This window comes from Mesocricetus auratus, unplaced genomic scaffold (assembly GCF_017639785.1).
Source record: "Mesocricetus auratus isolate SY011 unplaced genomic scaffold, BCM_Maur_2.0 Super-Scaffold_100707, whole genome shotgun sequence".
NCBI classification, from domain to species: domain Eukaryota; kingdom Metazoa; phylum Chordata; class Mammalia; order Rodentia; family Cricetidae; genus Mesocricetus; species Mesocricetus auratus.
The window spans coordinates 13,658,291-13,681,920 of record NW_024429269.1 but is presented as its reverse complement, the minus strand read 5'-3'; the positions used below and the strand labels follow the sequence as shown (position 1 = coordinate 13,681,920).

Genomic DNA, 23,630 nt, shown 5'->3' with positions numbered 1-23,630 from the left:
ACCAGCTGAGGACAGGGTCCCCTCCCTTTGCCTGCCACATAAATATTGGCAAGGAGGTCCTAGACTCTGAAGGAAGGACAGTACATTCCAAAGAAAATAGTTTTCATTTTAAGTTGCCTTTTAATGTACATATATGTGCATATATATACCATATAATGTATATTATATGTACTTAATTGCACCTGTTTTGGCATGAGGTGAAGGTGAGTGAAAGAAGGTGGCCGAGCCAGGAGGAGAGAGAGCACAGATGGCTTGGTGGTGGTGTGGCGTGGTGAGTTGTGGGAGGAAGAAGGGGGTGGTACAGAGGTTGGGCTGGGTGGAATGAAGACCCTGTCTTCCTCTTTTCATTTCACTATGGTTGAAGGAGAAAGAGAAAGAAAGGGAAAGAGAAAGAGAAAGAGAGAACGGGGGTGGGGAGAGAAGCGAGACAGATGGCAGAGTGGAGAGGCGGCAGCCAGTGCCGGCACTGCCCAGCTTGGGCGGACCCAGCTCCCCCCCACCCCCGCCTGCCAGCTCTCCAAATGCCACCCTTCCCCCATCTTCCCCCTCTCCCCATCCCCCAGCTTGGCACTGATCTCAGGGAGAGAGAGGGAGGGAGGCTGGGCAAAGAGCATCTGTTCCCTCCATTCTCCTAGCTCCATCGGCTGCCAACCTAGGGCCATCGCCTGCCTCCATCACCCCTTCGCCTGCCCGCCACCACCCAATCCCAAATGGGTACTGGATCAGGTGCCGAATCTGGCTGCCTCCTCGGGTACCAGTCACAGCATTGCTGTGTGTCTGCCACCGCTGCCTGGCACTCTCGGGGCCGTGTGTGTATGTGTGTGTGCGCGCGCATGTACATGTACGCATACGCGTGTGTTGTATGTGAGCCTCCTGGGCATGGGTGGGGGCTGGCATTGCGGTTGCCACTGTAGCATCCAACTGGAAGGACAGAAGGATGGAGTGGGAGAAGGAGGGAGAGGTGTGGGGCCTTGGAGGGGGAAGAGGGTTGCACGATTGCAGGCACTGGCACTGCAGCTGCCACCCCTGTGCCATGGAGATGGGAGGGGATGAGTGGAGGGCAGCGACACGAGTCCCCATGCTCTGGGACGGGGTGCGGCACACTGGAGCTGTTGGCATCACAACTGTTGGGCTTGTGCCCAGGTCTTGGGTTATGGGACGCGAGGGACGCGAGGGTAGAGAGGAGATGTGCTACCGAAGCCGCTGTCCCTCTAGGATGAGCTCTGAGAGGTGTTTGGACCATGAAGGAGTCATCTCTGTTCCAGTCTAGGGAGCAAAGTGGAGAGAGTAGATGGGGAAGAGCCAAGAAAGAAGGGAAGAGGTAGGAGGAGGGACTGTGCCACTACTACCCAGGGAGAACTCGTTTGGGTTAGCAGCGTGGCCTTTCAGAGAACCCTGAAGAAGACAGCAGGGGAACCGGGGTCCAAGGGAAGCTGGTACTGCCCATGGAGCCTGGCATGGCTCTGGTTGTGTGGAGTGCATGGGGAGGGTGACAGTGGCCCCTCTAATTTGGCAGAGAAAGTTGTTGTGCCAGGAGTTAGGTGGAGAGCCGAAGGATGTTTTCTTTGGGAGAATGGACTTTTTCTGCCAGGCCCTCCTTCCATTCCCTCTTAGGCATGGATTGCTGAATGACAGATGCAGAGCCGCACGAGGACACAATGGAGGAAGCATGCCATTGCTAAGACCCCAAGGAAGGAGAGTGGCGAGCCCCGACAGTCCTGCTGGCCTCCAGTCATGCCCCTGCTGACGATGGCCGCATCCTCCAGCCTGCTCTGTATGTACCATCATTGCAGGTGTAGTGGGGAGGGAAGGGGTTGCATGTGAAGCTGGGCTGGGAAATGGAAGGAGTCCCTTTTTTGTGAAATGGAAGGAGTCCCTCTTTTGTGTGTGTGGATCCCATTTGTACTGTCCACTCTTACAAGTGTGGCTGATTTTTCTCCCTGGTGCCTCCCTCTCCTTCCCCTCTCCTTGCCTCCCCCTCTTTCACCATCACCATCTGGGTCCTACTGCTTGGCATCCAACCAAGTAGATGCTGCCACAATTGGCAGTATTGCACTGGCATGTGACCAGTGACTCAGATTCTGGCACTGCGGCAAACCCAAAGCTGCCAAATTTGCTCAAGACACCACTTGACAGCAATGAGGGAGAGGGGTCATGTGCATGGAGGTGCCAGGCTGGGTGGGGTTCCATGTTGGGAAGTGATACACGAGGCTGTCCTTCACAGATGGCCTGAAGCCAGCATTCACTGCAACATCTAACCTCTGCTTGCACCAAACTGGACACTCATCTGTCTGCCTTCACTAACCCCAATAAGGGGATTTAGATGGCACCATACTGTTTTTGAGCAGCTAGGCAAAGGAATCTAGAGCATAGAGGGACAAGGACATCATCTATAGTCACCCCTGAAGTCAGTGGCTGTGTACGTCTCTGGGCAGCTAGGAAAAAAAAATTGGAGAGTGAAAAGGCCTGGAGAGAGACCTGAGAGCTGTGCTGTTACTCAGTACCAAAAAAGAGTGGAAGGAGACACCAGGCTTTGCTATTAAGGAGTGGCTGGGTTTTACGTGTGTGTTTCCTGCTGTCCTGTGGTTGAGATGAACTAGTCCCTTGTCCTTATTCAAGTGTCCCTACAAAGATGAGAGGCACTGTAGAACTGGAGAGGTTCAGTGCAGGCAAGACAAGGGCACCCAGGACTTCTACAAAGACTAAGATTTTGTGTTTTGGGCTTTCTCAATGGCACCCCAAATAGTACCAGACTAACATCCGCCTTTGAAATCTTCTCTTGGAAGGGAGACCAAGGTCCAACAACGACCATGGCAGAGGAGAAGATGTTTTGAAGGCTTTGAAGGACACTCCAGTACCTGTGGTAACACACACCAGCCCTGAAATTTCAACCCTAAGCAGCCTCTTCAAGAGTACTGGATTTCTTGAATCCCTGGGTAGGCAGATGCCGTAGGCTGTCAATCCGGAAGATCTGGAGAAAAATGTGGCTTTGGACTAGATGGCTCTCCGAGATAAGGCCTGCTCATGGGAAGTAAGCAGGGGGTTTGCTGCCCATGCTGGGTGGAGCTGCGCTGGGCTGGGGAAGTTCTGACCTCAACATCTCTGAAGTGGATGGCAGCTTCAGAAGAAGCAAGGTTTCTACGGGAGAAGAGAAAGCAGAAGGTCTCCAGTCAACACGGTAAGCGGATAGTGTTTAAGAATTGTTTTCTGCTGTTAGAGGGAAGCTGCCATAAGCCCATGATACACCAATCCCAGTAGATTGAAAGGTTGAAGGTGTTTGTCAAAGGAATGAAGAAGATACATCTGGGGAAGAAAAAAGTAGAATTGGGTGTAGCTTAGAGGCAGAGAGTTTGCCTAGCATGTGTAAGGTCTTGGGGTCAATCCCCAGCAAAGGGCAAAAAGAAATCTGAAGTGATACTAGTCACTGTGTAGGAGGAGCCTCTGGTGTAGCAAAGTTGTTCTGGGGACTGGAGAGCTGGGACAGGGCACAGACCTATATGTGGGACTGAGCTCTCTGGAACAGCTCTTAGCTAACACACAGCTCATTTCAGCAGGAGTTTCCAGTTCACTTGGTGTGCACTGAGGTTCAGAAATGTACATTTAATTATTATTTGTGGTACTAGGAATTGAACCCAGGGCCCGTGCATGATAGGCAAATACTCTATCATTGAATTACGTCCCCTTTTGGCTTTTTATTTTGAGATGGGGTCTTGTTAAGTTCAAGGCTGCCCTTGAACTAACTCTGTGCTCCAGGCTATTGGGAACCTCTTGCCTCAGCCACCCTAGAAGTCGGCATTTCAGGCTTGCACCCCTAGATTTATCTTGGGTCATACTTTAAACAAACACTCAGGTAACCACGATGAAGGTGGACTTTGGGGCAGGCTGTTCCACAAGGTAGCAGTCATCTTCTAGAGCAGCCAGCCTCGTTTGAAATTTTCTTGTCTTTATACCTCTGTTTTTCCTTGACTACCTTTCATGTCAAACCAATGGCATGTATGTTGTGGGATATACGCATGCTTGTGCTGAGCGAGGGTAGCTGGTAAATAGTGGGGAGTTGTGAGGTTCAGTCAGGACATGTGACTTGTTAGAACAGTGACTGCAATTGGCAGTAGTTGTCACAGAAGACCCCCCCCCCCCGCCGCCACCTCCATAACACTTTCAAAATCCCACTTCCTTGTCCTCCCAGTTCTGATTGCTGACTGCCATGTGCTTCCGAAACCTTCCGCCGAGAACCGAGAGATTAGGAGCATTGATTGATATCCTCTGTGACCTTGTGATATCTGTATGGATTTTGTGGTGTGAGAGAGCCATCCTGCTTCCCTGCCTTTCGGGGACCTGGGTTGTGAAGAGGAGTCAGAAGTGGACAGGGCTGGGCCACAGCAGATACTACCACTGCTGCTCCTGCCTGAGTCATTCAATAGGACGTGTCCAGCGTGGGCGTTCGTTCTTCATGTCCAGTGAAGATGCTGTGCAGGGTTTGCTATTGTTGGAAAAGGACTGTAGACTTCAGGTGTGGGCAATGTATCCTGCTGACCACCCACTTCTGGACTTTAGCCATTGGGAAGACTATGCATGGCTAGACCAGACTAGTGCTTCACCGGCTCTCCTTAACAGGTTCAACCTCCTTCTGCCCTACTTATACTCACTCAGTCTGATTGCCCACTAACTTCTGCCACTGGGGAGTTGCCAGAAACCCACTGTTAGGAACAAGGCTACCTACTCTAATCTCTGTCTGTGTTTTGGTTAGAGATTATCTGGGTCCTTCTATATCAAGGAGAGTCACAGGGTGGTTGCACAATTGAGTCACCTAGTTTTGTCACTGGATGTTATGTTTTGGGGAAGTGCTGATGTCTTCCCCTGGGCCTCGAGGCACCACAGGTCTGTAACCTCAGCTGCTCAGGAAGCTGAGGCAGGAAGATTTGAAGTTTAAGAGCTATTGGAAGGTGGGCTTTGGTGGCTCACGCCTTTAATCCCAGCAGTCGGGAGGCAGAGGCAGGCAGATCTCTGTGAGTTTGAGGCCAGCCTGGTCTACAAAGCGAGTTCCAGGGCAACCTCCAAAACAATACAGAGAAATCCTGTCTCGAAAACCCAAAAAAAGAAAGAAAGAAAGAAAAAAGAGCTGTTGGAGCTACAGAGCAAGTTCAGACCATTGCAATAAATAAATAAATGAATTCTTTAAAAGTTAAAAAAAGAAGAAGAAAAAAGGAGTCAGTGTGCTTGCCTGTAATTCCAGCAATCAGGACCCAGAGGCCAGAAGACCCTGAGTTCAAAGTCATCCTGAGCTACACAGAGAGTTCAAGTCTAGCTTAGTCTACATGAGACCCTATTTTAAAAAGAAAAAAAGTTGGGGTGGCGTGTGTGGGACTGGGGCTGTGGACCTGGATTTCATCCTTGGTTCCACAGAAGTAGGCTCTTCCAAGAGGAGCGTTCTCTCAGTGTTGTTCTTGCTTCTTCAAACTTAGCGGACCTTGGTCTAGCCTTCCCTGGATGTCCTCTCAGAGTCTCATTTCATCTTCCCCGGATGTCCTCTCTCTCTGAGTGTCATTTCATCTTCCCTGGATGTCCTCTCTGAGTCTCATTTCATCTTCCCCGGATGTCCTCTCTCTCTGAGTGTCATTTCATCTTCCCTGGATGTCCTCTCTGAGTCTCATTTCATCTCCTCGTGTTCTATCCATGCTCCGCTCCTGCAGGCTCTGCTTCTGGCCTATTGCCCTTCTCGATGGCAACTGCTGCTGCAGTACTGTGGTCTTTTTTCCTAATTCAGTCGCCTAGAAACGGTGGTCTTACAGCTACAGGTTTCTGACTAGTTTCTGAGATGTGTCCCCTGTTTTCCCAACCCCAGGCCTCTCTGGGCCCCAGCCCAGTCCACTCAGTTCCAGGGTGATATAAAAGTTTTCTGAAATGTTTCCTCGTCTTCCCATCTACTTCTCTCAGTCATAGACAGCAACAATCATTTACGGCTTTTCCCTCATGAGTTAATAGTGTTCAACACTAACAGACGCTGGTCACATTTCCCTGAGACTTGCTGCATTTGTGAGCTTTCTCTATTTCCATTAACACGAGGAAGTATTTGCAGGCAAGTGCCCTTTGGCTAACCTATATTCCTAGAAGGCTCTGGTTCTTAAGGGCAGGAAGGTTGTCTCCCGGCATGTTCTTGTGCAAGTGGAAGCCTGTGTGTGTATGTGAGTGTGTGTGTGAGTGTGTGTATGTGTACATCTCCCTGCAGACTTCTTGGCCAGGGTGGGCTTGTTTTGTTGGTGGGGTGCTATACACAGAACTCAGTTTCCATTCATATGTAAATTTTATTTTAGTTTTTTGAGAAGGGGGTCTCACTGTATAACCCTGATTGGCCTGGAGTCATATTTGTAGACCAGGCTGGCCTTGAGCTCACAGAGATCTATCTGCCTCTGTCTCCTGAGTGCTGAGACTAAAGGTGTCCTCCACTACACCCAGCCTTATATGTGAATATTTTTATAGGGATGAATGACTAGATGAGCAAATGTCTTGGAATATTGGGGTGATGAGGACTTGGTGATCTTGTCTGATACTAAGGAATTGAAAGGGAGCAGCTAGTGGAGCTGTTATGCCTAGAATGATTGGCTTTCTTGGTTCTTCTGCGCGCTTCTGTAAGTTCACCCCAGGGCTAGAGGTCTGGGGTGAGACTGGTCAGTGATCTGGTGGCATATCTGTCCTCTCTGGCTCCTAAGACTTCAGCTTTCCCTCATGTTCTTCCAGCAAACCTTGTTTTTTGTTTTTTGTTTTTTTTCCTGGTTGAGGATGGAGTACCTGGTGATCCTCTCACAATGTTTAGAGAAAAGACAGACAAGATCATTTGTATCTCCTGCCTCCTAGCAATGACCCTGGAGTGAGAAGGGACCTGGATTTGGGTGCTTCTTTAAGCCTGTGTGTGTCAGAAATCCGAAGCCATGGTGGACCCATCTTAGAGACCCGAGTTCAAGCTTGCTTGACAGGCAGAAGCAGGTGTCCTTTCGGCTGTAATTGCACACGATCCTGCTGACTTGATGGCCACCTCTAGTATTCTTCTGACACCAGGTCTCCTGGTGTGTGTTGCCACCTGAAGTGGCGGTGTGAGAAAAAACTGAGAAAGACGGCAGACCGTGCACCCCGGAGATCGTGCACCCCAGAGACCGTGCTGGTTGACCTGTCAGCACCTCCAAGGTTCCTGGGAAAGTGCAGTTGCCCAGTCAATTTCTGTCTGCTGTTGTGACTACATGGTGTGACCCATGTCGCCGTGTTTAGGTGTAAAAAGGCAGAGGAGGAGGGATTTCTGGCAACAGTGACTCTTGGTAAAACCATAGTTCAAACTTAATCCAACTGAACCAGGCTAAAATGCACGACACAACACCTCTAATTATCCCAAGGCAGATGTTTACCAAGATTTTTCTTTTAAAGTTCCTTTTCTTTCTCTTTTTTTATCTTTTATACACAAGTCACATTCCCAGAAAGCAGAGTAAAAAAACAAAACAAAAAAACCCAAAAAAACAAACCCCTTTTTCCTCATACACATGCTGCTAAGAAAATACTTTTATACATAGAATTCCAACAAGTGAGAGAAGGGGAGGAATGTGTGCCTGTGAGAGAGGTGCCGAGCGTCTGGGACCACTGGCAGCAGGCTCCAGACCACCATGAGCTAGTTTTTCTAGTAACTGGCATTTTTGGTATCAACAGAACTGGTTTCATCCTACCCCCAATTGACTGGAGTTAGGAGTTTCTTAACTTTCAAAGTGAACGGCCAGGAGTTTCAGATCCAGAATGTGTGAGAAGGGTTTAAGGTGAACCTCCTCTCATCTCCCTTTCTGCACAGAAACCACTGTTTTAGTGTTGGTGTGTGGCTGGGGGCCTGGCAAAGCCAAGCTCTTGGGTGGGCAGATACGTATTAAATGGGTGACCAATGTGTGAAGCCTGAAGGGACTCCTCAGAGTTAAGGGGAGAGATGAAATAGCTGGCGGATGCAAGAAAATTTGCAGGCTTTTCTTTGCTAAAATAAAACATCTATTAAATCTATCCTGTGCCATTGGGGCTAGACTTGGGGATCTGGTGGTCACACAGGAAGTAAGATTGGGTGCTTCCCCTAGGACACTGCACCCCTGTTGCATCCCCTGGAGGGCATGTTGTGCTTCAGGGAGTCACTTCCTGCAGACTCTGGGCAAGGCCTCCAGAAGACGCTGATTACTGGATGGAGCAGGGCAGAGGACTAAGACGAGAGAAAGTACATGGGGAAGTCCCAGACAATGAGAAACGTGACAGGAGCCTGGGCAGGAACAGTAAATAAGAAAAAGGGATACATGGCCTTGATTTCAGAGGCCGGAACTGCCCCCAGCCGTGGCCTTCCTGGGATGGTCAAGACTCTCACACTAGGCTTTCTGACTGCTGAGATGAGGGGATTATCACGTGTCCTGATGCATGCTCGCCTCAGGGGATGGGGCTAGTCACTTACTGGTTCTGTCTGAGGCCTGGTACAGCAAGGGGGAGGCTGGGCTGCCTCTAGTCCTGCAGATCACTACACCCAGTCAGGGCGTGGAGGCATCAGAGCTCAGATCAGAAGAAACTCTCAAATGTGGGGATGGGGTAGGGCACAAACAGTAAACCAAACAAACAAAACCAAAAAACCTGTTTGGTGGGAGTATTTTCTCTCTGTGTAGTCAAAGCTTATGTTCTCTTTACTTCATTCCTCTGGTCTCTCCATCGCTCGCTTGTGTACGTGCACACTCTCTCTTGCTCTTGTTTATTTGGTGTGTTTCAGTTTTGTTTTTTTTTTTTAAAGAACTTTGGATTTGCCATTGGTGGGCAATGCTGATCCCCGGAGGCTGGACTGCCCTTGGCAGGGCTGGGGCATGGGGCAGGCCCACAGCTGCTGAGAGGATCTCTGTGTTTAAAGCCTTTGAGAAAAAGTTACTGCAGTTTCCAGGGTATATGGGGTGAGGGGTGGTAGAGGGGTCCCTGGCAGCGGCTTCCCCAGGAGTCCAGGCTGCAAGGGTCCCATCAGGTGAGGAGAGGGTCAGGAGGGAGGGGTGGGGAGAGTGAACAGGGGCGCTTCTCCCCCGACAGCCTCCAGTTTGGTTAGTTTTATGGGCTCCCTGCCCATCCCAGGCTCCAACCTCAGGAGCCAACCGGGTTTTTGGAGTTTGAGCAGTCTGTGCTCTGGACAAGGGGCAAGAGGCAGGTGGCAAAGTTGATTTTCCCACCCCCCTTTTGTCTTGGGTTTTCTCTTTTCTTCTTCTCGTCTTTCTTTTGGCGTTTTCTCAGTCAGTACGACAGTATGGAAAGGTGTGTGTTTACGGGGGAGAGGGCTGGAAGCAGATGTGTAAGCCAAGGTGGGGTGCGTCTGCAAGGGGCTGTGGAAGGGTCAGAATGTCTGGGGGACGGGAGGAGGCAGGACTCTGCTGGAGGTGGGGTGTGTGGAGCCCACTGAAGGTGGGGATTGACAGACTCCCATGAGGTGGGCAGAGCTCAAGGTAGGGGTGAGGGAACCCTGAGGCCCTCTCTTGCCCCATCTTGGTTTATCTGTTTATAAAGCTAGAAGTGTAGAGGTAGTAGTAGTTTTTGGGTTGGGGTCCGTGTGAGGTAATCTTGCTTCCTCTTTGGCAAAAGCCACAGCAGCCGGGACAGCAGTGGCGCTGTTGGTAATGGTGATGGGAGGGCCTCCTGGGGGTGGGGCTGCTTTGCGCCTGTGGGCTGAGGAGCGCAGATGGGAGGCCAGGGCTTCGCGCCCACTCAGCAGCACCTCACAGGCCAGGCAGTGGTAGGTGCAGATAGGTACCCGCAATGGGGGAGGCATGGAACCCCCGGAACCCCGCCCAAAGAAGCAGAAGGATCTCTGGTGGGCAGTAGCGGGGGCCTCGCCGTCAAATGCCATCTTGCACTGGCGGCACAAGTAGCGGTGAGTAACATCCACGGTGGAGATGCCCGCGCTGCCTGTCAGCAGCTCGTCAGCCTCACTGCATTCCCCTTCCCCGGGAGCTGGCAGCTCAGGAGGCTTTGGGGGTGCTGTGGCTGTAGGCTCAGGGGCTTGGGGTGGTGGCTGGAGGAGGGCATTGGGGAGCAGCCCAATGAGGGTCTGAGGTATCACCGGGTTCATGGGAAATAGCCCCTTCTTCATGCCGTACAGCTGTTGGAAGTAGGCCCCTTGTAACTGAGGACCAAAGACAGCTGGTGGTGCTGCCCCGCCTGCAGGGGGCAATGGGAACGGCAGGAATTGGCCCCCCAGCAGGGCTGGGACAGTGGGCTTCAATGCTTTCAGGTTCTTGAGGGCATCAGTGGAGGAGCTGGAAAGGGTTGCAACTGGCTTTCGTTCACCAGAGACTTTGTCTCCTGAGGGCTCAGTAGCTGGGCCAGGGGTAGGGTCAGTAGAGCTGTTGGTTTGGTTGGACACAGGTCTCTGAGGTAAGGGGCGGCCTGGACCAGCAGTCTGGACCACTGTGGTAGCAGGCAGGACTGAAGTGGCGAGGCCAAGGAGGCCTGAGGAGGCTGCAGGGCCTGGGAAGACGAAAGGAGTGAGGAAGGGTTAATCCTTACAGACCTCTGCCCCACGCTACAGCACCCTTCCCTACCTAGACAGACCACACTCTACTAGTACTTTCCCAGAGCCCACAGCAAGGGTAACCGTGTGGGGAGAGCCCAGAAGGAAAAGAAGCTCTGCTCTCCCAAGTCCAGCGCCTCCCAGCCTCCCCAGACTCACCTGAATTGAAAGAAGTGATGCTTCCAAGTGGTGGCTGGGCCAGGGTGGGGCCAGGCAAGAGGACAGGAGCCAGGCGAGGCAGGGCCGGGGAAGCCCCCAAGGGCACCGGGGCAGGTGTGGTGGCAGGTGGCCCTCTGGGAGTCAGTGGGACCTCAGGTGCTGGAGCTAAGTCATAGCATTTGCTTTCACTCTTCAGCTGGGCTCGGACTGCCTCCTTGAGCTTGGCCAGATGCTGACGAGAGAAGAGGTGGCCTCGACAGGAGACGTAGAAGTCATACTTGACATCACAGTAGGGACAGTCGGTGCGCTGGGCTGCCAAGGTGCCCTCGCTGCTGCTCCCATTCCCTGCAAGCGCTGTCCCCTGTAGTTTGGCTTTCTTTTCCTTGGCACGAGCATTTTGGAACCAGACCTGAATGACTCTCTTAGGCAGTCCAATTTCCTCCCCTAGCACCTCACACTCCTGCATAGTAGGGGTGCGGTAGGCTTCATAGCAGGCTTTCATGATCTTCAGCTGCAGGCTGCTCATCTGGGTCCTGTATCGCCGCTGCCCCATCCCATCTGGAACTCCAGTTCCACTTCCTGGTCCCCCACCGGCCCCTCCAGGACCGGGAGACTCTGGTTCGGCCAGGCTGGAAGCAGATGAATCACTCAGGTCTCCTGCAGATGGACTGCAAGCCTCACTTTCTGGAGATGCTTTAGAAGGTTCCTCTGTGCCCTCATCCTCACTGAGTGTGGGGGCGGGGAGGGGCAGAGGGGGCTCTGGTGTTGGTACAGTGGCTTCTTTCCCAGTTGGTAGGAACGAGAGAGGCCCGGCAGCAGGGGTGATGGCTACGGGGTAGGGGAAGGCAGAGACTTCTCTCTTTGGGGCTTCCTTCCCAGTGTCATCTTCTATTTTGCTTAGGAGGAGGTTGAATTTGGGGAACGGTGCTGGGGTGGGTGCAACAGTGGGTTTCCCTGCTGGACCAGCTCCTCCCCCAGGGGTGCTTCGGAACTGGCCCTTCCTCTCCCGGGCTCTGGTGTTCTGGAACCAGACCTGTACTACTCGCTTTTTGAGCCCCACCTCCTCAGAGATGCAGTCGAGCATCTTACGTGTAGGGTTGGAGTCCTGCATGTACCAACGGTACAGGATCTCCAGCTGCTCAGGCAGGATGGTGGTACGGAGGCGCTTGTCTTTGGGGGGTTCACCCTCCCCTCCACCCCCGGCTTCACTGCCTGTGGGAGACAGACTGCCATCATCATGCTTCCGTTTGAGGGGTGTCCCTGTCACTGATGAGGTGCCTGATGCTACAGGGTTTTGCTCCCCAAACACCAGCAAAGGCAGATCTAGGAGCTGTTGTGGAGCCCCGGGCTGCACGGATGGTGGGGAGTGCATTCTGTGGTGAGTCGTCAGGAGGTCCTGGCTGGGGAAGGAAACGGCACACTGGTCACAGGTGTGGGCAGCAGGTGATGGGGGTGCCTTCCCTTCAGACTCTTTGCCTTCCGGCCTTGTTGGCTCTGCCTGGTTGAGGTCCTCCACGTCTGTGTGTTCTGGCGACAGGCCACCAAGTGTAGCTGCAGGTTTGAGGTTCCGCTCTTCTGCCTCTTCTTCCGCCTCCTCCTCCTCTTCCCCTCTCTCTGCCTCCTCCTCCTCTTCCTCCTCCTCAGGAGGCTGGTCATCATAGCACTTCTTGAGGTGCTGAATTAACTCAAAAACACAGGCAAAGGTGGCATGGCAGCGCCTACATCCGGATGCTCCCCCAGTGGTTCCTCCAGCTGCCACAGGCCCACCCTCACAGGCATTCTTGCGGGCTTTCTGGCGAGCATTCTGGAACCACACTACCACCACACGGCTAGGCAGACCCAGGAGATTTGCAAGCCGCTCAACCTCTCCATCCTTGGGGTAGGCACTGGTCTCAAAGAAGGACTGCAGAGCCTGGGTCTGGAATTCGGTGAACTTGGTTCTGGAGAACCGGCGGCCTGCGGGCACTGAGGGAGGAAGACTGCTTCTAGAGCCTTCTTCTTCCTCTGGGGGCCAGTGTCCTCCTGCCAGGCTTCGTTCTTCAGAAGTGTGGATCCCTCCTGCTTCAGGCTCTGGAACCATGAAAGGTTGGCCTAGCTGGGGAGGCGACTCCAGGGACCCATCTGGAGGTTTGGGGGGCTCTACTGGGGGTGGGTATAGGCTATCATAGCTCTTTCGAAACTGAGCAGCATAACGGCTCAGGGCCTCAAAGGGCAGAAAGCGGCGGTGAACGTGTTCCTCATGAGTCTTGAGGATAAGCATATTGGAGAAGAGTTTCCCACAGGCCCCACAGGCCAGCTTGTCTCCACCCCCCCAGAGACTCTGGTGGAGGAGGTGTTGGGGGAGGGGGCACTGCCTGTTTCCCTTCGTTGTACTGAATTACTAACTCAAAGCCAAAGTTTTCCAGAAGGGCTTTGGCGGCTGTGCGGGCAGCTTCACTGGGCGATGTGTGGGGTGGTGAAGAGGGCCCTGCTTCATTCCCCTCTTCAGCTATGAGGGGCCGCTCCCATTCCTGCTCTGCCAGCTCAGCCTTGGGGGGTGCGGGAAGAGGAGGCGGGGTGGCAGCTGGCAGGGACAGCATGGGTGTAGGGCCAGCCAGTGCCAGCTTGGGCCCCACTTTGAGGTCATGGAGGTAGAGGGGCAGAAGCAGCTGTTGCTGCTGGAGCTTAAGCAGTGATTCTGGAGCCAGAGGGAAGGGGGGCAGGACTGGAGGCGTGAAGAGGGGGGCGGGGAATCGGTGTAAGTCCAAGGGAGGGGGCGGTGGAGACAGGAAGGGCAGTCCAGACAGGAAGCCACTGGGGTCAGGGCCTTTCTTCTCAGCGCCCACCTCACCCTCAGCCTCGCCTTCCTTGAGCTCTTCTTGGCTTCGCTCCGGTCCTTCAGCCTTGGCGTCAGCCTTGGCCCCCCGTGAGCGAGTCTGGTGCAGAACTGACCGCATGTGAATCTCCAAAGTGGAGCTCTGGTTGTAAGACACTCGGCAGACTGTACACTTGAAGGGCTTGTCTGACGTAGTGGTGGTGGCTGGGGGGGATGCCAGACTCTCCTCGGGAAGGGCAGGACGGGTCAATGGCAGCCTTCTTCATCTTATGAAGGTGGGAGACGGAATTATAATGAACCAAGAGGATATTCTTCTGGGTGAAGGACTCCTTACACACAGTACACTTGTAGGGGCGAGCAGGGTCAAGAAATTTGTCCAGGGCAAAGTTGGTGGTCTTCCGATAGGTTAGAGGGTGGCGAGAGTCAGCTGGGGATGGCTCTGCAGAGCGGGGTTCCCCCATGGCTCCCTCTTCCTCTTCAGCCGTGGTGGGTGGAGGAACCACCTCTTCAACTTGGGCGTCATGCCGAGGGACTGGAGAAGGGACTGGAGAAGAGGGCTGATCAGGGCTTCCTGAGGGCTTCTCTGGGCCCTCGACTGGTGCCAGGGCAGGCTCAGGAGGAGGAGCTAGGCTGGCCTCCGGGGTCAGGTCAGAGCTTTCTACAGGAGACAGAGGAGCAGAGACCTGTGTTCAAGCCGAGCTCCAACCACCCAATAGCCAAAGCCTCTGCCTTGATGTCAGTCTTCAGACCCCTTCGATCCTTTCCTGACCTTTTGGGAGGTATGCTGTACCCTTCCTTACCTGCTACCTGCTCACTGCTGGGAGTGGGCTCAGGTCCAGGAATGGGGCATTCCAGGCCATCCTCCACAGGGGTTGGTGTGGGTCCAGGCAGCATTTTGGTTGCAAAGGTCATCTCCACAGTTGTGGCCTGTAATGTAGGAAACCCTAATGGCTTCACCATTATCCATTGCCCCCAACTGCTATTCCTGACCCATTTACTCTGCACCTGTATCAAGCTCCCTTCCCCTGGATCCAATCTCCTGTCTAGACAAATCCCCCAATGGATTAATGCTTTTTTTTTTTTTTGATAAAAGACTGGGTAGCTTGCTGGCCCAACCCCCTTCCCCAGTGTAAAGTATCTTACCTCAAGGCTACCTGGTTGTCTATTAACAACTCTTTTCAGGGTTTAGTGGAAGTGAGAGTAATGCATAGTTGTCTTGTGTAGGCAAGCTTAGTGCTGCAAGCCACCCCAACAGCTTTAAGACTCCATGTCAGCTCACTAGAATGCCATTTTCTTCACGTCCTACCCCAGCACACTGGCCTGGAACTGCTGCCTCTCCCTCTCTTCCCACACGGCCCTGACAGGACCTTCAGACCATTTCCTCTCAGCCTGCACTCACCACAAGCAGCAGCTTCTCAACACACTCGGGCACCACGTTGTGAAGGTGGCTGAGGTGGAAATGCAGGGCAGGCCGGCCCACCAGCTGCTCCTGGCATAGTGGGCACCTGTATTTGGGCTGCACGGCATGCTGGGAGAGTGCATGGACCCTCACCTGGTCAGACTCTGGGCTCAGGAAGCTGCAGTATGGACAGCAGTATACCTGGGGATACATAGAGGCGGCGGGAGAAGAGTCAGGGCAGGGGAGCACTATCTCACAGTCACTAGGATTCAATACAGCACTGCCCCATCTCCAGACTTAGGAGACAAGCCACACAGGAAGGCACCTTGGCCCGAGAGCCCCCAGCCAGGCCTGGAAGCTGGCGCCTCCCCTGGCCTAGACAAAAGCCCAGGGTGCTTTTCGACTCCCTTCTTTGTCAGCTCCCTCCTTCCACGCTAGTCTGCCTTTCTTTTGGGGTGTCTTTCCCCTTACCCTACTGCCTGCCTTTTCTGTGAAACACCTCCTTTCTTCTGGACATTTTCTGTACCCAGAGGTCCCTTACCCCAGTCTGTTTTGCCTCTTCCAGGTCCCTGAACATCTAGAGAGGGGCCGTCTGTCTGTCTGTCTGTCTGTCCCTGACGCTGACTCTCTCCTTCAGGCTCAGCGCTCCCGTTCTCTTTCCCTGTAGGACTTCTTTTTCCTTTTCTTTTCTTCTTTTGCTTTTTGTTGGTGGTGGGTTTTTTTTTTTTTTTTTTGAGATGGGGTTTCTCTGTGTAGTCCTAAGTGTCCTGAAACTCACTCTGTAAAGCAGGCTGATCTCAAACTCACAGAGATCTGCCTACCTATGCCTCCCCAGTGCTGGGATTAAGGGTGTGCGCCACCACCGCCCGGCTTTACTACTTTTGTTTGTTCTTAACATTTATTTCTATACATTGGTGCTTTGCCTGCATGTATGTCAGATCCCCTGGAATTAGAGTTACAGACAGTTGTGCCATGTGGGTGCTGGGAATTGAACTCAGGACCTCTGGAAGAGCAGCCAGTGCTCTCAACTGCTTTAGCCATCTCTCCAGGCCCAGGCTTCACTACTGCTTAATACTAGCAAATGCCATTCCCCAAGTGGCCCAGGACAATGCTGGTCTGTCCCTCAGTGCACTGTGGCCGAGACCTCCAGACAGGCGGAGGCAATAGAGGCCTGCTGTCCCCTGACTGGACTGTGCAGTGGGCATTTTGCCTGCTGCCTCAGATGGTGTCTCTCTGGCGCGCTCCTCTCCAGCTGCCCTCCACTTACTTCTCCAAGCCTGCACGTCAGGGCAGGGCACGCAGGAATCATATGAATGCACCAGTCCTCGGGACAGGCCCTGTGACACACAGGCTGCAGGGAGGAGCCGGGAGGAAGAGAAGCTGAGGAAATGGAGACTGGGAAGCTGAGGCCCAGGATGGCATCTCAAGACCAGAGCTTAGAATCACTTCAGACTGACACTTCTGAGGCCAAAAGGCCAAATTGCTCCCAAGTCCTGTCAAGTCCAGGACTGGAGCTCAGAGGCTGTGGGACTCCTGTCAGTGAGTCGCTTGTTTGGTGCCTCTACTTTAAGAAGGGGTGCCTGGACAGTTCTCTCAGCTTCAGCTCCCTGCAGGAAGGGCCACCCTGCCAGCTGTCCTGTGAGACTGCTCTTCTCTTCTGTTCCTCTTGCTCTTTCCATCTCCCCACGCTTCCTCCTCCTTTCCTGCGTCTCCTCCAGGCCATCCAACCTTAACACAATTTCCCTCTTGTCCTTTCCTCCACTGCCAGCCACCCCTTCCGGTCACGCCTTTCTATGTACACCCTTATAGGCAGCTTTCTTCCTTAGGTGCCAAACACACAGAACTGGCCCCGCGTAGAACTCGTGTGATATTCCAAATTAAATTAGCCATAAGCACAAAAAAGCCTGTCGGGCAGTGGTTCTCAACCTTCCTAATGCTGCATCTTTAATTCAGTTCCTCATGCTGTGATGACCCCCAACCATAGAGTTACTTTTGTTACCCCTTCAGAACTGTAATTTTGCTAGTTATGAATCATAATACTCGCAGGCAACCCAAGGGGTCACAGCCCACAGGTTGAGAACCACTGCTGTAGAGTAGGAGACCCCAGTAAAGCCAGGCCCCACCGTCATCACCCCAGTTACCCCGGTTCTGACCGTGATCTGGCTGGCACTGCCTGTGGAGGGAGCAGTTCTGTCCTCCGTCACTGCGGAAGCTGAGGGGGGAGGAGAGAGAGGCGGTTAAAGAGCTCCTTTGCCCCGCCCCTTCTTGTATAGCCTTTACCAACAGCGCTCTCAGGGTAGGAAGCGGGCTTCAGGGAACGGGGAATGGGCAGGAGACTCGGCAGCCAGGTGAGGCCTGGCAGGGACGACTTCTAGGTTAGCCAGGGCTAGGTCTTCAAAGAGGGCAGGGACATGCGTGGGCTGACATGGCCTGGCCCGCCTTCCCGTTCCTCTGATCAGCTTAGCTCCTTCTGGGAAGGAGGGCTTTTGGGGTGCTTGGACTTCTGAAGGGCCCCATGAACATCCTAGGATGGGGAAAACGGGTCAGAGGCTCACCCAACTGTTCTGTCTTGTTCTGGGCATCTTTCTCAGAGGTGGGCGGCTTAGGTAAGGGGGTGTCAGCCTTCCCTGTGTGGGACGGAGAGACAGTCAGCACAACACGGCGGACACCGGGAAAGGAGGGAGGACACAGGGCAGAGGAAGCCGGACAAGCAGCCAGTTGGTGACGAAATGGATGAGTGACTTAGCAGGCAGGAAGGCATGAAAAGCCACCAGCAGAAACACAGGGTAAAAGTGAAAATCCCAGCCGAGGAACAGCAGGGCAAGCCCGGCAGCCCATCCCTAGAAACAAGCCCCGCAACAGGACTGGACTAAACTTGGCCTGACTGACCCTGGAAAGGGGAAACCCCAAAACTGGAGTGGGCGGGGCGCTGCAAATGTTGAATGCAGCCGGGCTGTAGTGGACAGGAGGCCATGGGCAAGGAGATTACCACTCAAGTAAGAATTGACAGATGTGTAGGAATTTATTTTCGGTGGCAGCCTAATTAAAGTGTTAAAAGTTCCTTAACTCCATTCAGCCTTGCGCCAGGATCGTTAGCTATTGATCTGGGCCCCTCCAGCACTTAACTCTAGCCAGCGTATTGGCAATTCAATTAGCACCAGTCAATGCTGCCTGTTCCCGGTTCCTGCTGCCCTGCCCTCACCCTTGCCCACCGCTGGCCTCTCCAAAGCCCAGATGCCCGTGCCCACCTCTGACAGCCCCTTCCAGGCTCTTCTCCTGTACCCTCTGGATCAATGGCGCCTGGCTGGCTGTTCCTGGCCTCTGCTGGTACAGCCTCTGCTGCCTAAGGGGTCTCTAAGCCCAGCCTTGGGGCTGAAGACCTCCTAGGAGACAGGAAGAGGCTGGGAAACTTGTTGGGGCCTCTTCCCAACCCTGTTGTCTTTGGATCATGCCCACAGTGCCCAGCTCCTTCCAACAAGACTGGCCCGGCCTGAAATATGTTTTAGGTTTTTCTTTGTGCCTACCACCCCGCACAACCAACAGAGCCGCTAGTGGCTACTCAGAATCACCGCGTCCTTCCTCCGGGCTGGCTTCCTGTCCTTTACTCACAGAATCACCGCGTCCTTCCTCCGGGCTGGCTTCCTGTCCTTTACTCAGTCCTTCAGTGTCTCTTGCTGGGAACCTCCCCGTGGCTGAAGCCCCATCCTGCTTTCTCACCCCATCACCGGCACTGTCACCACACCTTCTTACTGGCCCCTTCCTGTCTTGGTCTCTGCCTGCACCTCCCGCCTCCGGCCCAGCCTTTGTTCCCCTGTCTCCCTTCCTCACCAGGAGTTCGGAGCCGCCCATGGCTGAAGCTCAGGATACTCTGAAGAGCTGAGAGTCCTTCTTCAGGGGCGGGGCCGTTCTGTAGCAGCTGCAGCCGCCTCTGGGCCTGGGCATCGCGGTGGGCAGGTGTGCGGAGGTGTTGCAGCACCGCTAGGCGGGAGGGTGTGTCCCAGGCACACAACAGGCAGCGGTACAGCCCCAGCTCGGGCCCTGCCTCTGCCCCCTCCATTTCCAGGAGAAACTAGAAGCGTGGAAGTGGGGGCTCAGGTGTAGAAGGGGTGCTCCCTCCTCACTGAACTCCACCCCTTCTACAGCCGTCTATGTGTCACTGCTTATCCCTGCTTGTCCTGCTCTCTCTACCAGTCCTGGGTTCCCCAGTATGTGACTGCACACACTTCCGTCCTCTTCTTTGTTTCCCGAGACAGGGTTTCTCTGTGGCTTTGGAGGCTGTCCTGGAACTCGCTCTGTAGACCAGGCTGGCCTCGAACTCACTGAGATCTTCCTGCCTCTGCCTCCCGAGTGCTGGGATTACAGGCGTGCGCCGCCACCGCCCGGCTTACTTCTGTCCTCTTGAACTTGGGGGTAACATGATGGGCCTCATCCTGCAGTCTGCATCCCAGAAGAGCTGAATAAAGTCTGTCTCTCTGCTCACACGCCACTGTCCTTTGGTCTTTCTCCAGGTCTGCCCCACACTGTTACCCTGGCACACACAGCCCTGCTCTTCCTGTCCATCACCCAGGGTTCCTCCTCCATTCTCTCTTCTGCACCTGCGCCCGCCCTGTTCCCTCTCCTGCCCCGCGACCTGGACCTCACCTTATAGACCCGGCTGTTGTCTTCATGGGCTGACCCCCGCGCGTGCAGCTGCATCTTCTCCTTGCTGTTGGACTCGAAGTCACAGATGTTGCAGCGCAGGTGAAGGTGGGAAACAGAACCGTAAGAAGCCCCATCCCCCAGGGGCAGTGGGGAAGGGGTGCCCATGGCTCCACCCCCCTCCCTGAGGTGGGCTGCTAGCTGGTACTTTTGCGCATGTTTGTCGGTCTTGAGGTGGAGCTGGAAGTTGGCCTTGAGCTGGGTGCCGTAGCAGCAGAGCTTGCAGCGGTGGGTGTCGCCAGCCACTTCCTTCCATTCGGCCTCGGGGAGGCTCCGGCCTATGCTGCAGTGGTAGAGCAGCAGCTCCAGACTGTCTGTGCTGAAAGCCTGGCACACCAGGCAGCGGAACACCTTCAGCGGCGGGCTGTCGTCTGGGCACGGCGAAGTGCGCAGGCCATCGGATGAGGAGCCCAGGAGCTGACTTGGTGGCAGATGGGTCTCAGGGGAGAGGCTGCCAGGGGCTAGGGGACAGAGACCGGTTAGTGGCTAAGGAAGACAGGAGGGGGCATTAATTAGAGAGAGCCACGATTACCTGAGCGGGGAGCTGACCCTCGGGAGAAGGCAGGGAAGACAATTTGGCTTGAGAAGGGAGCAGCTGGAGCAGGGCCAGGGAACTTACCAGTTGTGGGGAACTTCCGGGCAGGTGCTCCAAGGTGGTGGAAACCATTGAGAAGCAGCTGGGTTTCCAGGGGCTTGTCTGGCCTCAGCCCAGGCCCGGGCATAGGTGTCTGAGGCTGTCCTAGGGCCTGGGGTCCAAAGTACTGGAAGAGTTCAGGAGGGTTGGTGGGGGCAGTCCCCGGTGGGGGAGGAGGTCCTGGCCCCACCAGCCCTGGTGGCAGGCCGAGTGGCAGTCCCTGGTGCAACATGAGGACGTTCTGCATGTGTTTCTCAGAGGTCATGTGGATCCGCAGGTTTCGGGAGATGTTGGTTTCATAGCTGCACACCTTGCACTGCCAGGATGATTTGGCCTTGGGCTCCTTCTCGCCTGTGGTGGGGGGTGGGAGGGAGGCCTCTGGGGGACTCCCCTGCCCCCCAGGCCCTGCCTGGAAGCCCTGCAGGTTGGCCAAGTGCTTGTCGGACTGCATGTGGATGCTGAGGTTGCCTTTGGTGGTAGTCGAGTAGTTGCAGACGTCGCAGCGGTAGGGCTTGTAGCCACAGCTGTAGCTCTCCCCGCGGGCCAGGCGGGGGTGGGCGCCCCCGGCGCTGCAGTAGCTGCAGTGGCTGCTGCTCTCGGGGTGCTTCTCCCGCATGTGTGCGTCCAGCGTCTGCTGGTACTTGTAATGCCAGTTGCACTTGGGACACTTGAGGGTCTTGCAGGAGTTGCGTGAGTGTAGCAGGGACATGTGGCTGGACAGGCTGAGGCCCTGGAAGGCTGCGGGGGCCGCAGTGTAGTCATCGATCAGGCGGCAGGACGGGGGCGGGTCACTGGTGTCCTCAGGAGAGCATACGGGAGCCGGGAGCGTGGCCACCTCCTTAGAGGTGGGTGAGCTTTGGTTGAGTGGGAGGCAGAGCCCTCCATCCTCTTCTTGCCCCTCAGGGAACCAGTCTGGTCCTGCCTCGCCTCTTGGTCCAGGCGATTCTTTGGCTTGGGTTGGGCTGGGGTCCCAGGTGGCTAGGGCTGTGGGTGGGGATGGTGGGCTGAGGGCCATGACTTCTTCAGCGGGGAGAAGAAGGGCCTGAACACCTGCCTCCGGGGAGCCATCCTCAGCCTGGGTTCCGTTGGTCTCCATGGTCACTGTGCTGTCCTCAGGGGCCTCAGGAGAGGGGCAAGCAAGGAGTTTTGGTTCCAGAAAGCTGAGGAAGGCCGTGCCGCCATTGCCACCCTCCTGAAGTACGGCTGGGCTGCCCAGCAGGCCCTGGTGGTGGGCAGGGGTCAGCTTCACTCCATGAGAATGTGTGTGACCTACAAAGGCCTTGAGCCTGCTGAAACCCAGGCGGCACAGGAGGCAGACCCAGAACAGTGCCCTGTGGTCTCCCCATTGGCTCCCCACGGGGCCATCTTTGGGATCTTCGGTTGGGTTTGGAACCAGCTGGTAGCTCCAGAAGGATCCATCCCTTCCCTCACAGGCGGCCAGAGATGGCGCTGAGGTATCATGGGACAAAATTTGGTCAGAAGAGCTAAAGCCTTGGGTTGGGTCAAAGCCATGTTGGATGTGGAGAGTAGTGAGGTGTGAGGGGGGGAAATGGGCAAGGAGGGGCAGGCTGGGCTCTCCCTTGAGGCGTGCCTCATCCCAGGGGAAGCCCTTTGGTAACAAGAGTTCACTGCCACCTGGCAGGGACAACTTGGCCAGTAGGTAGGCTTTACCTCCAGCTGCAAAGAATAAGTGGTTGCTTAGGTCCACAGGAAGGACTTCCTCGTCCTCCTCCTCCTCCTCCTCCTTTTCCACCCTGAGGCCCTTGGGTGGAACGTGACCACAGCCAGGCTCTTCTTGGGGGTCTCCAATCTCCTTTGGTGGAACAAGGCCACAGCCTGACTCCAGAAGCTCTCCCCCTGGCTCTGAGGACCTTACAATTTCAGAGGCGGAGGGGGCATCCGGGGGATCTTTGGTGACAGGATCACAAGTGCTGGAGGAGGAGGTGTCTGGAGGTGGGGGCGGAGCATCGTGCCCAGGGAAAGGAACAGTGCTGGGGGAAGAGGCTGAGTTAAGGGTAGCCATGGTAGACGGAGGACTGCGGAGGGTTCATGTCAGCGTCAGCCGGTACCCTGCAGGGGAGCACGGAGAGAGCAGGCCGTAAGATCTCAGGGTTCCCGGCAAGGCTGGATGTCTCTAGTCCTGTCATGTTTCCCCAAACACCAGACTCGGGTGCCCTCACGCCAACTCGAAGCTTCACTTAGTCTAAAAATGAGTATATTTAAAATTAGAATTCAGTAGTGCTTTCCAGACTTGCTCTTCTCTGTCTTGCAATCTCAAATCAAGTGCCATTTATCCTTCTGCTTTGGTATGTTCTCCCTACCCCCATGCTCCATAAGTTTCCATAGCAAGCTCCAGGATACATCAGGCCCTGCCCTTACCTTCTTCACCAGCCCAAGCCGCCGCTATGCTTCTGAGCTAATGCAACAGACGGACTGCTCATTTTCACCCCGCCTTCCGCAGTCTAGTGTCTGTCTGACAGCCAGAATGATCACTTCTTTTTTTTTTTTTTATTTTTTTAGTTTTACGAGACAGGGTTTCTCTGTATTGTTTTGGAGGCTGTCGGTCCAGCCCGGCCTGGAACTCACAGAGATCCGCCTGCCTCTGCCTCTGCCTCCCGAGTGCTGGGATTAAAGGCGTGAGCCACCACCGCCCGGCGATCACTTCATTTTTAACTACGGAAAACATCAAATGTTCGTAAGGAAACCCTGCAATCTGTCCCCAATCAACTTCATGGGCAGTCTTATTTTGATTTGTATCCTCATCAACTTTCCCTTTTTCACAATCTTAGGTTATAAATTTCTTTCCTCTCTTTTTTTTTGGGGGGGGGCAGACAGGCTCTCATGTAAACCAGGCTGACCTTGAACTTCCGATTCTCTTACTTTTGTCTTTGCTGGGATTACAGGTGCGCACCACCACACCCAGTCCATGCCATCCTGGGAACTGAACCCAGGCCTTTGTGACTGCTAGAACACTTCCCCCACTGAGCTACGGCCTTAGCTCTCCCTCATAGCTGTCTTTCAAAGCGTTACTGGTGTGTACGTGCATGCTGTGGTACACACGTGGGCATCAGAGAACTTCTACTTCTGTTTTTACTTCGTGGATCTGGGGATGGAACTCACACTGAGCCAGCTTGCCAGCCCTCACGATTGTCTTTAAAACACGCAAATCACACTCCATTCTACTTAGAACCCGTCACTGGTTTCTCATCACACTCAATAAAAACCAGACCCCTTTCCCTGACCTGAAAAGCCCTACCTGCCAGAAAGTCTACTTTTGCAGTCCCCCTCCAGGCTGCCTTGTGTTAGTCCCTGGCCAGCTGCTCAGCTTTCTCTCCCGTCTTTCTCCCCACAACACCCTCTCCCTCTCTTTCTTGGTCTTTCCTGT

At 54.4% G+C, this 23,630-nt stretch overlaps 2 protein-coding genes across 4 annotated transcripts in view; one reads left to right on the top strand and one right to left on the bottom strand.

The window, feature by feature from the left end:
* The first annotated feature begins 980 nt into the window (after positions 1-980).
* The window catches only part of Thtpa (thiamine triphosphatase), a 45,972-nt gene continuing 23,322 nt past the window's right edge, over positions 981-23,630 (top strand). The window contains exons 1-3 of one of the 3 annotated variants that reach the window (XM_040740491.1): positions 981-1,321; positions 1,615-1,774; positions 2,787-3,178. In XM_040740491.1, the coding sequence (XP_040596425.1) occupies positions 3,025-3,178 (154 nt within the window). In that variant the 5' untranslated portion in view covers positions 981-1,321; positions 1,615-1,774; positions 2,787-3,024. Of the gene's footprint in view, positions 1,775-2,786; positions 3,179-19,525; positions 19,654-23,630 lie in introns of those variants that run through there. The other 2 variants (XM_040740493.1, XM_013124884.3) reach the window with 2 other exon arrangements.
* The window catches only part of Zfhx2 (zinc finger homeobox 2), a 33,089-nt gene continuing 16,831 nt past the window's right edge, over positions 7,373-23,630 (bottom strand). Inside the window, 11 exon segments of the mRNA XM_005085579.4 lie at positions 7,373-10,497; positions 10,700-13,010; positions 13,012-13,728; positions 13,730-14,172; positions 14,315-14,441; positions 14,914-15,114; positions 17,067-17,125; positions 17,469-17,540; positions 18,742-18,982; positions 19,555-20,072; positions 20,231-22,315. Coding sequence (XP_005085636.2) covers positions 9,530-10,497; positions 10,700-13,010; positions 13,012-13,728; positions 13,730-14,172; positions 14,315-14,441; positions 14,914-15,114; positions 17,067-17,125; positions 17,469-17,540; positions 18,742-18,982; positions 19,555-20,072; positions 20,231-22,268 — 7,695 coding nt within the window. The 5' untranslated portion in view covers positions 22,269-22,315 and the 3' untranslated portion in view covers positions 7,373-9,529.